This window comes from Stylophora pistillata, chromosome 6, assembly GCF_964205215.1.
Source record: "Stylophora pistillata chromosome 6, jaStyPist1.2, whole genome shotgun sequence".
Lineage (NCBI taxonomy): Eukaryota > Metazoa > Cnidaria > Anthozoa > Scleractinia > Pocilloporidae > Stylophora > Stylophora pistillata.
The window spans coordinates 32,348,296-32,364,561 of record NC_142524.1 but is presented as its reverse complement, the minus strand read 5'-3'; the positions used below and the strand labels follow the sequence as shown (position 1 = coordinate 32,364,561).

The following is a 16,266-nucleotide window of genomic DNA, read 5'->3' as shown; positions in this document are numbered from 1 at the left end:
GATCAAGACGAACATGTACGTGTAACAAATGTAAATTAGAATACCTGGAATATACGTCAACTTTGTAAAACCCTTTATTTTTTAACATTGAACTTGTTTGGGCCACCTGAAAAAGGCTGAAGGAAAATACGTTCATTATTTAAACGCCTGATCGGTCAAGAGTTTATCCTCTTTTCCCCTATCTACACATATGAAACATTTTGGAGACGATACCTAAGTCCACTTGAGCCTTTAAATGAGAGCTGTTGGTATGGTGGCCATTTTATACCTTCTATCCAGGCATGTACATTGTATATGTAGCTATACTTAACTGACCACTCAGGCTTTCCAGGGTCAATACTACGGAAAAAATTGAAGACAGAAGGTTTGAGCAAGCATGATAATCAAACTATCAACTGGCTAGAGACAGACCAATTAGTTACACACCAAGGAAGAGGGACAAACGAGAAAAACACCCAGTGAGTTGCAGGGTGAAGGGCTTGAACCCGTGACCAGCTGATTACAAGCCCAGCAACCTAACCATTCGGCCGCACCACCTACAATCATATACTGAAACATATATCTGGACGAATATGATACGTCATCAATTAATTATAAAGGCAATGAACTATTTTTGATTTTTGCTTTTTTTATGAGCTTAAACGCTGTGTAACGGAGGGCCACTCAAGTGGTTCAAGAGGTGTCGTAGCCTGTCTTGATTTCGACAAATCGAAGGACTACCTTACAGGCTCACGATTAAACCTCTCAGATGTAGAATAAACTTCTTTATTCCCTTGACATCAAGGTTGTTTAACCGTTAAAAGCAGTAAACTGAGATTCGATTAACATAAAATATAAGCTATAAACTAAAAGGTAGGCAACAGTTCAGAGAAAACACGTGGCAGTTTTCCCGCGAGTAGCTTTAACGCTGAAACTTACTAGAATATCGGCTATGAAACACCTAAACGAGAAACGATGGCCTAGTAGCGAGGCTCTTGCAGCAGAAGGCTACATTGACAACTAACTGTACTCAAAGGGGAAAAAAGGCAATGCTAACTTAAGGGTACTCTACTCTTGTTTCGGAATATCGCTTTGTGAGCTTTGGCTAAGATGAACAACTGTATACAATAAAATAAAACAAGGACTAAATACTTAAGCTCGATTGAAAACTAAAAACTAAAGAAGAAGTTTCTTAACTTACATATCGGTCCTGCACTTGCCTCTTGTTACTTGTTTTCTTGGATTCTTTATCTTATTTATCTTGTGTTCGATATGAACGCGCGGAAACTACTCCTCGAGGTTAAATGAATACGTGCTTTAAGAGCAGAAAATCAAACAGACGAGCTAATTGTTTCTTTGTCTTAACGGAAGCATGCGCTGTTAACCCTAAGCTACAATAGACCGCTTGGCGGTCGTTACACGCTGGAACTTGAAATCAATTAGAAGGCGAAAAAATTTCAACCTGAAGAAACAGAGTGTCATCCACAATGTAACGTCTGGTAAAAAGTGCTACATGAGATATGAAATTTAAAATACCCCTCCCGGTGTTTTCTTCTGTGACAGGCCTTTCAAAATTTGCAATATTTTGTTCAAAGAGTTCTGCAGTCTCGTTCCTTCGTTGGTTTAGATCTGGCTGCTGGTCAATCAATGTGAAATTTACTCTCTTGTGAAAAGGCCAGGGTAATATTGCATCATATTCACCTTTCATTACAATAATGAATACGGACAGGTGGTTAGGTGTCGAGCAATTAGGAAGGATTTGAACTTTAAGCCTGTAGCCATAATCTCCTGTTCCATTTTTCGTGTAGAATGGAATGCTATTTATAGACTGAATCCGTCTAGCTATTGCTTGAGTGAAAATCCCACTGAAACCAGAAATCTTCCAGATGAATGTTGTTTTATCCAATTCTTCTTTTGTTCTGTCAAGTTGTAGTCTTGTCGTTTGAAGCTGCCTCTTTGTTTCCTCCAACTCAACTATTGTCTCATTTAGCTTCAAGCATGCTAAGTTCAAATGAAGGTTCAGGCCATTCTGAAGGTGAGGTTCCACAGTTTGTCTTTGAATCTGGAAGACATTCAAATTCACTGTTTATTATCATAAGTTCTTGCTTCTACCAATTCTTTTCTTCAGCTTTTTTAAGTTTCAAACTGATGAATAAGGTAAAGAACCAAGGCTGTTGGAGATCCAGGCTATACAATAAGTGCAGTTGTCTCAAGCGTACAAAGTATGATTTTATTCTAGTTGTTTCTGTCAGCCCCCTGTCCTTAGCTGTGGAAGTTATCAAGTGAGTGCCTATATTAGAGGAAGGGGATAAGATGCACACTTTAATTCGGGCCAGCGATGGACCACGTTCTGGATACCATAATAGTTGAATAACCAGGAAGAAGTCGTAAAAAAACCATAATTTACTTCGAGCTCAATGCATAATAAAACTAAGATGGCCGGCGCCGCTACAGGAAAAAAAATAGTATCAAGGCCCGCAGTCCTCAGCAGCAAAGCAACAAAAGGGCGGGAAAACGAGTGGTATTTGACAAATACTTCTTAAAAAAAAACCGCATTGTGATATGCATCCTTGAATTTAATTTACGTATATATAGCTTGATCGGGGGACTTATTTGAGTGCCCATTTAATATTTCCTTATCTTAGTTGATAAAAAGGTAGCAGCTACACGCGTCGTTATACCTTCAATCAGAGGAAGTCTCATATTTGGACCGTTGATGAATTTGAATAAAAGGAACAACACTAGGATCTCTCTTTTTCCCGCCTCTGAAGAGAGAGAGAGAGAGAAACTCTGAAAACGATTTCGTCAATCTGTTCTAGTTGTTCTCCACTGTCACTTACTTACCACTGTATCACAGCCCACGCGCGTATATGGACAGGAGACCACAGCTAGCGGACATTCATCTCTGATGTGAGTCAAAACCTGAATAACAGGAAATTCTTGTATGATAACTCGCACAAATTTCAAGACGAAATGTGCAATAAGTTTGCAGGAATGAAAAGGTTATGCAGGAATGAAAAGGTTTTACTAAGTGGCTCCTAAGCTATAAGCAGAAAGTATCATAAAAACACGTTTCCTTCCAGTAAATAAGCTTCAAATATTTTCTGTAAGAATGTTTACACATGCAAAAGAGATACAAAAAGAAGTAAAATCGCTCCTTCTATCTCAGCTTTAATAGGCTGTTTGGAGACTGGAACAAGCCCAGTTCAGAATGAAAACAGCTGTTCACTGTTAAACCATACGCCTTACCGTTTCCCTGGAAACTGAATGACCACAATTGTTAGGACAAGTTCCGCATTGTGTCAAATGTTCCTGAAAAAGAGAACTCGCGTGAGCTTTCGCTCATTGTGCTTACGTATAAGCTTTGTGATGTTTTCTGCTTAAGATGTAATAGGCCGTGAACAGAGACAGCAGACAACGCGAATAAAAGCACGTGTAGTTTAATGGCGAACTGAAAAACAGAAGGTCAAAACAAGCCTGCCAAGACTGACGGGTAACATGCGTGACGCGTGACGGGCAACAAAGAGACTGGAGAGAGCAGCAGTACGCATTACATTACATTACATTACATTTTACATTTATATAGCGCAGACTTCTTTATGGATATATTCAGTCGCGCTTAACAGTATCGTAAAGGTTAAGATTGGACGTCAGCATTTTTATCAGGCAGCCGCTTCAGTCCATGTAGCGATCTCACCTTCCCACCCATCCCACCCCGGGGAGGACATCCACTACACAGTAATCTCGTGCATGGGAAATTTACGTCTCCTACCCCTAACCTTGCAGGAGACGGGACCTACGGCTTTACGTCTTATCTGAGAAGAAGAAACAATGTGAGTGAAGCGTCTTGCTTAAGGACACAACGTCATGCCCCCAGCAAGGACTTGAACCCGGGCCAACTGACCCAGAGTCCAGCGCACTGACCAGTGGACTACTCACGCCTCACGTTTCCTTAACTGCCGCATGTCTAATGTAAAATGCCTTTATATACATCACTTTCATAAATGGCTGCCGGATTGATATTCTTTTGTTTAAATTCAAATTAGCCTCACTAGCCTCGCTTGAGATAATGCATTCTTTTGAATTTTGAACTGGAGAACGAGGCCAGAAAGGTTAATTCAAATTTAAACAAAGGGATATCAATCCGGCAGCCATTTATGAAAGTGGTCAATAGGAGCTGCAGTCTTACCTTATCAATTTTTACGGAAAAGAATTAAGGTGGTAAGGATTTTCATTAACATGGAGCTTAAATTTGCGTTAGTTTTCACCTCCTTGTTCCTCAGTTCTCCAGTCCATTCACAACCTTCACGAGGACATCTGATTGCGAGGGTAAGTATCTTCCTTTCTGTTGCTGTATCAGGGAAAACGTCCTAAAACATAAACACGATAACCCTAGTTTTACGTTAATGTTCAGTGAATGAACCAAGTTTTGAAGTAAATCAAAAGGTGAAGCTTCGATTGATTGACAAAGTGACTGTTATTTCTGCTAATTAAGAGCTTACGAATTCGAGTGTCTTAATTGTTTAAAACATATACATAGATAGATGAAAAAAATTAATGTAGACATGGTAAACTAAATTATATTTGAGATCAAAATTTTTAAATCTTGTTAAGAGTTTCATCAGCACTCAGCTATGAAAACCAATTACAACGTTTCAGAAATAACAGTGGTATATCATTATTATCCTTATCATTAATAATATTATATTGTTATTACTGATTGTACCCGGACTGGATCCAGATCCTGCCTGTCGAATGGACAAGTTAAAAACTGTCCTTGACTCCGCTGCCTAGGAGAAAACTCAACCATTAAGAGTCATAATACATGTGCGTTATTGACCAAGCGTGAGGTCAAGATGGCCAGAGTTTGAAAGAGTTCTTTCTGAATCTCAGTTATGGACTAAGACGAAGTCGAGGTCCCTTAAAACGAAATTAATAAAGAAGGCGAATATTAGCCATTTCAACTGAATAAACTTGGTCAATGAAGGGTTATTATGTGGCAAAAAAGATCCTCGCTTTATTTAAGGATTTGTTTTTTGAGAGACGGTAAAGAAAGCCAACTATTTTTTTGATGCACAATAAACCTACGGAGTCGTTAATGTTTTCTTTGTTTGGATTGTTCCGCCTTTTGGAACTTTATCGCCTATGTTGTCTCAAAATTGCGAACTTTGTTTGTCCAATCCAAGTATTTTTTTTTTCCTGCGCCAAACATCAGAACACAGGATTCGCTTCATATACATATACAGGTGTATACTGCGAGCGAAATAATAGGATAAATCTTCCATAAACATTTATGAAGGTTTCTGCATACACCACAAATCTTTTCACATCCCGTCTCAACCAACACCCCTAATGCTATATTTTCTGGGGAACTTCCTCTCTCTTGATCTTCCGTGAGTAATTTGAGGTCAGCACAGTAACAATGTCAACAACATCAGCAATTATGTCAATGATAGCTGAATATCAACTTCGTCAGCTACACATAGATTTTCCGAGCGAGAACGTAATTTGAATCAAGTGGACACTATTTACGAGATACATCAGAATAGTTGTTGTTTTCCTGAAGTTTAGTGGCTGACCTATTAACGCCAATTAAAACTGTGAACAACAAAGAAGTCTCGGCAGTACTGAGACACGTCGAGATCATCTTTACAACACGATATTTGATCAGCTTACGACTAAACGATTTCTAAATTGAGAAAGATCACGCTTGCAGTGCGTGACCAGTGATTGATTTCCGCTCTCTCTTTAAGACTCTTTCGATTTTAGGACAAGTCACTTATGGACACTGCTAAGTTGTCGAGATGGCCAACCGTATGTCCTATGAACTGAGTCAGACTATAAGCGAGCAGCTAAATGTAGGAATTTGATATTGCATCTTTCAGTGAATTGCCGCTATTGTTGTGGCCATTATTCTTATAAATGATATTTATGACAAATGACTAATGTCCTCTTACCCTGTAGACCTCGACTTTCCTATTGATGAAATTCCCTTCTTGAGAATATATAAATAAAATTTCGTAGATGCAGGAGAAACAGATTATACTAGCCAATGAAGCCGGACTAACACTGAAAGCTGTTTATCATATACTCTTACCTTCTAATATGCTCGAAAAGGCATTCTTTGCAGTATCTGTGGCCACATCTCGTTTGAAAGGGCCCTCTAAGCGGTAAATGACATATCAGGCATTGGCAATCTTGATCAACAGCGTCTACAAAGATGTCCTCATAGCCCGATGGCGGGTGCTGTTCATTTACCATGGATTCTGCCATGTCAAGCTCTTGAAGCTGAGTTGGGTTATAATATACGTAAATTTGACCTTTTCATCTAAATTTGGACCGTCACGGGGTCAGTTATGTTTTTGTTACCAGGATTAAGATTTTGTACTCTGTACCTACTGCATAGACCCCGATAAGCATTGAATCTTGGTTAATCAGCTCTCAAGTTTATGTCTTAGCATTTACCCCAACTTATGGCTTCGTAGCTCAGTTGGTAGGAGCGCCTGAGTAGCACCTTGGAGGTATGGGTTCGAATCCCGTCGAAGACTGAACTGTGCGTGGCTCCTTTTCTGCAGTTATTCATATCGCAGCTCACACGTAAGAATCAGTTGTTTCCTGGAATTTCATACGCAGTTCAAAAAATGATTGATTTCTTTCAATTTTTTTTGGTGTAGGTAGAGATCATCAACTGCTGAATGGGTTCTCATCTCTATGTTGGCGACCTTCCTAGTTTACATTTGTCATTCCTATCTGTCAGTTTAACCATGGCGTGGGATGACTTATCGATGATGTAAGGCTTTGTCTTGGCGCTCGATAATAATAATAATAATAATAATAATAATAATAATAATAATAATAATAATAAAAAGCATTTATATAGCGCAAAGCTCGACTAGTTCTCCGTAGCGCTTTACAAAATTATAGACTAATTAACTTAGCAATTAAATTATAAAAAATCGTAAATTAAAAAGCGTTTTTGAACAAGTATATTTTAAGGTTGTTCTTGAAAATTGCAACAGATTCAGATGTTTTCAGGGAATATGGTAAATAATGCGTTACATGCGCCCTGGTTTTTGTCTTAAGTTTGTTTTAGTAAAAAAAGAAACTGTAAATGACATTGAGACCTTATATGCATCGCAAAAGTTCTGGTCAGATGATTAAGTACGCTTACGTCAATTCTTATTTTGATTTTAAACAATATCAGCACTTTAAAATGTATCTCCAATCAAAAGTCGAGTCTCCCGATTCTGCAGTTTCGTCTACCAACTACTTCGCTGACTTGCACTGCCCCTTTGAATTTCAATATTCAGCCTTCCTGTGATTCTGACCTCATGCGCGGCCAGTAACGCTTATTCATCAACTCCTCTGTCTCAAGTGCAAAACAAGGTCAAAGACGGTTTGGCACATGCAGTCACACAATCCTAACTACTGTCAATGGGTTTGCATGTTTAATTATGAGTGACAAGACAAGGTGTTCACTTTTGATTCGTCTTTCCAAATGGCGGAAACTCTGGGAAATGAGAACCCTACGGGTTATGACGAGGACTTTTTGGAAAGAGTCGAAGACGATTACCTTTGTGAAATTTGTCATCTGCCATTTAGGGACCCACTTTAAGCAAAATGTGGTCATAGATTCTGTAAGGGATGTCTCGAGGAACATTTCAGAAGGTGCGTCATCTTATGGTGAATTTCGCTCGCTGGTGTATAATAATATCCGCAGAACGTTGATTGCTAACAGTCTAAAACTGGTCACGGTAGTTCGACATTCTATCACATGGATAGCCACTTATTATACTCAGCTTATCGAACAAACCTCAAAACTAGCTTTACGGTTTTGGGGCCATCTGAGTAATTTGTCCAACACAAATTGATATAAATGAGGTATGTTTACTCTGACAGCCGATGTGAACACCCGACTCTCATGAGGCTTTTTGTCGACTTTTAGAGTGGCTGCATTTTGAGGCAACCTATAAGGAAAGCTTTAAAGATCGCAAGTGTAGCGCTTGGTTTACGCTCGGCTCAGAGAGCGAAACCATAGTTTGTGACACTTCGATTTATTTTTAGGTCGACTAAATCACTAAAATGACCGGCACTCGGATATTTTGCTCAAATTTAAGGAATCGAAGAAACACATCAAACCATCACATGTCGATTAAGAACTGCCAAGCGATCCAGGAAAGCTTTAAAGATCGCAAGTCTTCGCTTGGTTTCGCTTGGCTCAGAGAGCTAAATCATGGTTTGTGACATGACACTTGGATTTTTTTTAGCCTGGTCGACTGTCGGTCACAGTTTTCAAATCACTAAATGGCCGCCAGGCCGAGTTTAGTAAATCGAACTTACCGATCATATATTACAATCTCCTTTACATTTTGTCGGCTGACGAGTATCCAGCGTGCAAGAAGTACCGATGATATATATTCAGTTAGTAGACTACTTCATTTTTTTGGAAACGGTTTGATATTTGACAATGGTAGAAGTTTCTTGAGGTTTTTCTGGGGCTAGTTGCCTTTAAATCTTATTTGCAATCATTTCATATTTTTCATGTAATTAACTGTAAATCATCTTGTGACACAAGAGTTAGACTTGTGTTGTGAGGTAAAATTGGAAGTTGTTATTTTGAGTCTTTTCTAGCTAAGCCTTTTGTTTTGTCGAGTCTCGCCTTTTTGCGCCTACGTGTTATTTAGGTAGATATATAGTTTAGATCTTTTATTTTTAGTGTGTGCTTGAACTTGGCTCAGTTCGCGGATTTCCTTCTTACCGTGTTAGACATTTTAATGGCTTGTTATGGTTGAGAATAATTAGTTTCATAGGTGGTCATGTTTGGGTTGGTAAAGCTGACCTTGAGTTCTACCCACACTGAAGTTCCCGTTTCTGTGCTTACTTCCTGTGGGCCGCGTTGAATTGGTTCCTTGGCGCTCGGCAAGTGCTTTGGTGAGAGCCAACCAGTTTCCTCCTTTTCACAAATTAAACAGATACACTGTGGTAACTCTCACGGTCAGCCAAGCCAAACATGTCTACGGTTTTCCTACTTAAAGCGTTGGTTCCTCACGTTAGACGACGATTATCAGATGCATAGAGCGTTGCTATAGTAGCTCTCCAGAGGAAAATAAAGAAGAAAAGCACACTTCTTGTTAATTCGTCCGAGCGAGCTTTGTAATTCTTATTCGACGTATCATAGTTTGGATAAGACCGGTTCGATCCCTTAGATATGAGAATAGTATCGTAATGCCGGTCATTTTGTGATTTGTAAACCGTGACCGGTAATCGACCTAAAATAAGTCAGTGTCACAAACCATGCTTTCACTCTCCGAGCCGAGCGTAAACCAAGCGATAGACTCGTGATCTTTAATGCTTTCCTGGATCGTTTGGCAGGCCTTAATCGATATATGATAGTTTGAATTGGATGAGTTTCCTCGATTCCTTAAATTTGAGCAAAATATCAGACTGCCGGACATTTACTGATTTGAAAACCTTTACCGGCTGCCGGTCATTCAGCCCAGAGTTAATAGAGGTACCCTCTATTAACTCTGTTCAGCCACAACGATAATGTTTTGAGTCGCGTAAGCAGCTCTGATTTGCATTTGCTATGCAGATCAGAACTGCTTACGCGACTAAAAACATTATTTAAGCAATATACCAATATGTCTACCCATTTTCAAAGTTTAAAAGTTTCGAACTCTATGCGGAGTATGTTTGAAATTCGACTAAACATGTAATTGGGTATTTGCTTGCTCGCTTCCCCCACCCTTTCACAAGCTCTTGTGACTTTTACAACAGAATTACAAAGTGACGCTTAATGGTGTTCATGTGAACGGAAATTGTCATTAGAAATGCTGACTCAAAACAGATACCTTTCAGTTGGCTAGCAAACTAATAATATTGAGCAATGAGCAGAAAGCTTTAAACGATTTTATTTGCTGAGCGATTCCTTCTTTGACGTTGCAGCCACAAATGCCTAACAGTTGAGAAGTTTTATAGGAAATGCGAGGTATTTTCTCAGTTTGTTTCGTTACGAAGTAGATCATCGGCTTTCATGCTTCCCCGCCGCAAAATCTTGTGGCCATTACTTTAGCATTGCTACGTGCTGTTATATTATTATACAACAACAACAACAAGGTTTATTTTGAGCTGTACATTACCTTAACTACAAGTTAAACAAGAAATAAATTAAAATACGTACAGTTGCTGGTCGCCCAAAATAACTAAAGAGCTAAACTAGTTGCGTGACCACAATCTACTGAGGAGAATTGATCACGGTCGGCGAAGTAAACATTCAGTGTCACAAAGTCCCCGTCGACTTGGTCACGCGACTTTTCGACGTGTCAACCAAGTCGAGGAATAACACTTCTAATTAGCTAAAATCTTGTTAACAGGCTGGAGAACGATGGCCAGCCTTCAACCTGCCCCGTGGATAGAGACGTTTTAGACAGAGACAAGGTAAATGTGCTAACTAACGTTTCCTTTGACCGACAGAAGTGTTCACATCAAAGCTACGCTTAAATCCTAAGTTCTTTTTTATAGAGAGTTTAGTTTATCGGTCCTCAAAAAATAGCACAGAATAGCTTGAACTTATTTTGGGCTGCAAAAAATTAAATCTTTCTATGGAAAAAGATGAATCTACGTCAAAGACGTTACCCCCTACATTGTCGGGCACAGGTCATTCTAGCACTAACTGCTGAAGCCTATAGTTGTCTCTCGTTCCCAGTTCTCTTGGGACAAAGAACATCATGGAATTAAATAGAGGGATGCTGACGTCTCTACTACGCAATTTGTGTAACAGCTACCATCGACTGTTCCATTTCAGAGTGAAAAAAGCATGACGAGTACGTTAGATATTTTTACTGTCCTCGAGGTTAACAAAAGTCTTATTTTGAGACATCAACTATCATTTCATGTCTGGTTTCTCTTTTAGCCGGATGTCTTCGCAGATAAAGCAGTAGAACGCCAAATACTTTTCTTTGCCGTTAAATGTCCTTGTGACGGCTGCCAATGGACTGGGGAACTGAGGAACCAACGGGTAAAAGCAGAACCACATTGATCTTAGCGTTGTGAAATATCTTTCATGTTCCTAGGACAGACTCACCTGAAAGCCTGTCTTTTCAAAGACATCACTTGTCCTTACGAACACTGACATGAGACCATCCAACAGAAAGAACTCATAATCGTGACGTTTTTGCGGAGGACCGCTGAATGTGAACACTGTACTAAGCCACACTCAGTATGTCGTATTAGTGCTCAGCCATGTAGGATAGGCACGCTTGGTTTGGGCAATCACAGCACACGTAATAGCTGAGGGTTATTATGTTAAACTTATTAGTTGTTAAACTTATATCTTTCAGGATCATATTGGGACGTGCTTGAAGTACCCGGTCACCTGTCCTAACAGCTGTGGTCTGTCAATTCCAAGGGAACTGGTAGGTGAAAGATATTGAAAACAACAACAAAAAAACCCTTGGATATTGAATGGACCATGTTCTTAGTCAGTGCTAAATAGCAAAAGATAGCGGTCTGGTTAATTACATAACATGACGAATTTATTTCAGATGCTAAGCCACATCAGGGACGAATGTCCTCACACCATGACATCCTGCCCTTACGTGAGGATGGCTGCGAAACCAAGGTCGGTATGTTAGGTATTGTAGCCAATGTGACAAAGACCGACTCAGAGAATTGAAAAAAAAGAGAAGAGAATGAAATGAGATGAAATGAAAAGGAATTTATTTTTTTATAAAAACTTATAACCGACGTTTAGTTTCTTTCTCGAATCGTGTCATGGTTTTGATGAATTGGTAAAAGGACCTATAAGTAGAGCTTTGATTTTAAGTGTTTGTCAGAATATATATTTCTCTGGAGAACTGGAAAATTTCTTAACATTAGGGACCTAATTATCTTGCAGATTCAAAGAAACCAGATGGAGAAGCATCTTCAATCCGCCGTGACGGTTCATCTTGATTTAGCTTGTCTGAAGTTGCGCGACACTGAAGTTAAATTCAAGGAAACACAATACAAGCTGAAAGAAACTCAAGACTTGACTAAACAACTGATGGAAAACTTTGCGACACTTCAGAACCTTTTCGTGGAAAAAGTACTCCAAGACAGAAATAAAGTTCTAGAAAGGGAAAACGGAACTTTTCTCTGGGAGATTCATGATTTTAATGAAGTGTTCAAACAGTCTAAGGCCGGAATTAAAGAAACAGTAGAAAGTATGATTCCCAACACAGCAACCTATGGATACAATTTAAAAGGAAGAATTAAATCCAATGGCGAGGGATCTGGCAGGAATACTCACCTTTCGATATTCATTGTTGTAATGAAAGGTGAATATGACGCCATATTAACCTGGCCCTTTTAGAAGAAAGTGCAACTAACACTGATTGATCAACAGGAAGATGAAGACGAACGGGAAAATGTTATTAAACTGATTAATCCGGAACGCTCCTCGGCTCACTTTGCTAGGCCCAAAGAAAAGGAGAACTTAGCATGTGGCTTTCCAAAATTTATAACTCACGAGAAGCTCAATTCAAGGAAGTACCTACTGAATGATAGTCTATTGATACAAGTTGAGATTCAAGAACCTTGCAAATGACTTCTTGGTCACGAGGTTTCATGAACTTAGCTGTGACTAGCTTTGGATCGAAACAGTTGCCATTCAAAAATATAGTCAAGAAAGAAAAAAAATTCAGTGCCTTGACAGTGCATTGAGAGAAAAATGATTCTGGACCAAAATTCTTTTTTTAAGGATCATTTAGTTGATTATCATAACTGTAAGAAACTTCCCAGGTGAATAATAAAAAGGTTGCTTTATGATCGACCGTTTGCTGTTTGAAACTCAATTCGATCCTTTTTATGAGATTTCAATGAAATTCTTTAGGACAACCATGGTTTTTACGGGTTTAAACCGTTACTATGTGATAAGTGGAGCCGGAAATGAAATGAAGTTTAATCAGTTTTGGAGTGTACCATATAACTGCTTCGGAATATTTTTGTGTACTAAGGACAAGGTACTAAACTGTGTTTAAGTTGTACAACGTCTCTTTGGAAGCTAATATGTCAAAATCGTAATTATAATTTATTGTATGCCTTTTGCTAGGCCCGCTTAATTCTAAAGTTCGCTATGTTGCTTATCATTTTTTAAACCAATCTAGGAACAGCTCGGGCATTTTGATTATAACTTGCGTCAGCCGTTTGATTGCGCTTCGCGTGATCAGAAATCATTTCCCGAATGTGTTAGACGGACAGTAGGTATTTCATAAACATCATACCTACCAAGTCTTCTTGGCCTTTCTCATGGGTTACAGATTCTCGTTTTTTAAGCTTCGATCTATGGGTGCGCGCTTCGCGATAATTAACTTTTAGTACGGACCTCAAATTCAGTTAGTATGCAGTAAGTATTTATATCAAAGGCTGGCATTTCCTGTTCCCAACTTTTCGAAATTGTGTCAGGTAACATCGCTTATTAGGACGGGTTGAATCTAGTCAAACTCCCCTTGGACAAAAAAGGGAGCGAGTGCCGTTATCACCCTTTCCCACCCGCCACCAGAAAAAAAAAAAATTAATTTTCCATTTGGTGAGAATGATGAACCAACCTTCGAAAAGTTTCAATTTCATTCCAAATTATTCGTCACCTGGGCCTTTCCAGATTTATCATTTCAGCTACAGTAAAAACCCGCGTGTAAGAACTTAGTAATTAAGAAACTTTTTGGCAGAAATTTTGGATTTTAATACCCAAAAATATAAGAACCTGTTTACCCAGTAAAAGCTGCATGGTTCTTATATGAAGAGTCATTCTGGATAATGAAACAATGTTGTAGCAAAATATGTCTGTAACTATAAAATAAATGTTTTCTATACATTTGATACTTCCATAAAACATGTCATAATACAGCTTCCCCACTGTATTTATGGCTCCCAGTCATGTATTTAAGCAAGTTCAAAAATATGTACTCCTGGGTATAAACTTCTAAACTGTATAATTAAGTACATTTTTCACTACACAGTGTATTGTACAGTATAGTATAGAAAATTAAGTCTGGCATTGCAGATTTATCAAAAACCTATTAAGAACCTGTTTTGCCTAGGTTGTCAGTAAATACACCAAAACATAAGAACCTATTTTGCCAGACATGAAAAAAACTAGGTTCTTACACGCGGGTTTTTACTCTATCGATTTTTAGTATGGTCGCAGACAACGTTTCTTGGAGATGCCAGAGTGTGTCAACACGTGTATAACTGAACCGCACCCAGATCACCCGGATGACTTAGTTAACTTACTTGGTTTTGTGTCAGGTAGTAGACAGGCCTGGAGTCAGTTGTATTAAGGGTATGTAATGCCATCCAACTGATAAGATGCTATCCAGCGGATAAGTGAGAGCAAAACGTGCTGCGCTATCCACCGGATAAAGATTCATCCAGTGGATAGCGTCATCCAACCTTCGAACAACCGAGACCTGATGTCATACAAAAAAGGATCTGCGTCTGGGTCACAATTCAGTTCTAAAATCCAAGAACACTTTGGTTTTTGCAGATCCTGCCTTCTTTTTGTACCTGTAGCGCAGATTGGTACTTTGGGAAATTGTCCATCCATTTATTAATTTGATGGAGTTTGTGCAGATTAGCTCATGTTCAACAAAACACAGCAGTCAAACATGTGGGCAACTGCAAACGTCTAAAGGATTAAAAGAAGGTCAGATAATTTGAATTCACGGTACACGATGATCCAGTTGGGATCACAGGTAGGTATACAGTGCAAGTCCAGAGGGCTCCTTCGTTCGTATGTTGTGCCAGTGTCCAATAACGTTTTGTTTTGTTTAAAAAATCATATTTGATTGCTTTTACTTCGCAAACAAAGGGTCGGCAAAGGCTGTCCCCGTGCTCGCCTTGATTTTTTAAGAGGTATGTGAAAATCTCTTAAATTTCAAATCAAAATTTCCTCTTCTCTCTCCCCTTGGTATTCTTTTCGTATTCACGCACGACGGGCGTGATTTCACAAATTAGCCAATCACGTCAAAGAACTCTTACTTTGACATTAAAACGGACGTGAACATTTTCGCCCACTTTTGTTGTTTGCTTTAATGAGTTTTTTCTGACCTCTCTTTCACACAGATTTGTTACCCCTTTGTTTGGAAATGTAAGAAGTTTCGGAGTTTTTATTTGAGCGAAATGTCGTCGTTAATTCCACTAGTTCATTAAATATTTTTACTACGGACATTAGACTCTACCGGCTCTTTTTTCGTTATCGAATTTTTTTACAAAATATACCTAAGGACCTTTCTGCCAAAAAAGAAAAAATACTGGGATTGATTTAAGCTGAGTTGAAGGTTTTTTCATCCTTTATACTGCAAAAGGAAAGAGGAGAGCTTACTAGGAACCTTACTGTCGAAGCTGTCTTGGCCTCGAGTTATTGGACAGGTGGCATCCTAATTATCAGTGCCTTCAATCAAAAGTTTAAAGCTGGTTTTTGTTGAATGGCGTTTTATTTGGAGCTTAGTGAGCAAACCGACTTGGCCGTATTATCAACAACCTGAAAAGTTTTAAAGGCTCATCCGTCACAAAATGTAAAGTCTTATCATAGCTACTTCATGGAGTTTGTCAGTCATTTCGAGAAGCTAACTTTTATCCTTTTTTCCTGTTTGCTTTAAGGATGGAGCATTAAATCAACTACATGACGAACTAATCTCAACCTGAAGAAAGAAAGTGTCATCCACGATAAAGCGTCTCGAGTAGAGTTTTTCAGATACGAACGTTCTCCAACCCTTTCCAGCGTTTTCTTCTGTCACAGGCCTTACAAAGTTTGAAAGATTTTGTGTAACGAATACAGTAGCCACGTTTTCCCGTTGGTCTAGATTTTCCTGCTGATCAAACAAAATGAATTTCACTTTCTTTTTGAAGGGCCAGGGTAATATTGCGTCATATTTACCTTTCATTACAACAATGTACACCGACAGGGGATTATTACTCCACGGTGAGTCGCCATTAGGATAGAGAATTACTTTTAACTTGTAGTCATAGCTTTCTGTTTCAGTTTTGGTGCAGAATGGATCACTGTCTATCCTCTCCTTTCCTTCGTACTTTGGTTGTCTCAAAATCTCGCTGAAACTGTCAATCCTCCAAAGAAACAAGTTTGTATGTTTTACGTTTGACAACTGTAGCAGTTCCATTTTTTTTTCAAATCAACTTATGTTTCATTTGGATGGATGGATGCCTTTATTCAAAAATAAAAGTAAACCTCAGGGTAGTCCCGTCAGAAGCCCTAAAGAGCCACCTGCTATCAATGGGAGCCCTGAGTAT

At 38.9% G+C, this 16,266-nt stretch overlaps 2 protein-coding genes across 4 annotated transcripts; one reads left to right on the top strand and one right to left on the bottom strand.

The window, feature by feature from the left end:
- Nucleotides 1-56: 56 nt before the first annotated feature.
- Nucleotides 57-6,500, bottom strand: LOC111342020 (TNF receptor-associated factor 4). 3 transcript variants are annotated; one of them, XR_015988512.1, is made up of 8 exons: nucleotides 6,077-6,500; nucleotides 4,706-4,769; nucleotides 4,248-4,349; nucleotides 3,229-3,291; nucleotides 2,824-2,901; nucleotides 1,681-2,041; nucleotides 214-339; nucleotides 57-116 (listed from the first exon to the last, which is right to left on the bottom strand). XR_015988512.1 is itself a non-coding variant. In XM_088724541.1 (7 exons), the coding sequence occupies exons 1-7, from the start codon at nucleotides 6,250-6,252 to the stop codon at nucleotides 272-274; spliced, it is 912 nt and encodes a 303-aa protein (XP_088580667.1). In that variant the 5' UTR covers nucleotides 6,253-6,500; the 3' UTR covers nucleotides 57-271. The 3 variants fall into 3 exon arrangements, 2 of the variants coding, with proteins under 2 accessions (XP_088580667.1, XP_022804798.2); XM_088724541.1 differs by having other exon boundaries at nucleotides 57-339; XM_022949063.2 differs by lacking the exons at nucleotides 57-116; nucleotides 214-339 and having other exon boundaries at nucleotides 750-2,041; nucleotides 6,077-6,483.
- Nucleotides 6,501-7,428: 928 nt separating this feature from the next.
- LOC148729459 (TNF receptor-associated factor 2-like) lies at nucleotides 7,429-13,922 on the top strand. The gene is made up of 6 exons (XM_088724542.1): nucleotides 7,429-7,647; nucleotides 10,353-10,416; nucleotides 10,892-10,996; nucleotides 11,319-11,393; nucleotides 11,523-11,599; nucleotides 11,876-13,922. The coding sequence occupies exons 5-6, from the start codon at nucleotides 11,546-11,548 to the stop codon at nucleotides 12,329-12,331; spliced, it is 510 nt and encodes a 169-aa protein (XP_088580668.1). The 5' UTR covers nucleotides 7,429-7,647; nucleotides 10,353-10,416; nucleotides 10,892-10,996; nucleotides 11,319-11,393; nucleotides 11,523-11,545; the 3' UTR covers nucleotides 12,332-13,922.
- Nucleotides 13,923-16,266: the final 2,344 nt, after the last annotated feature.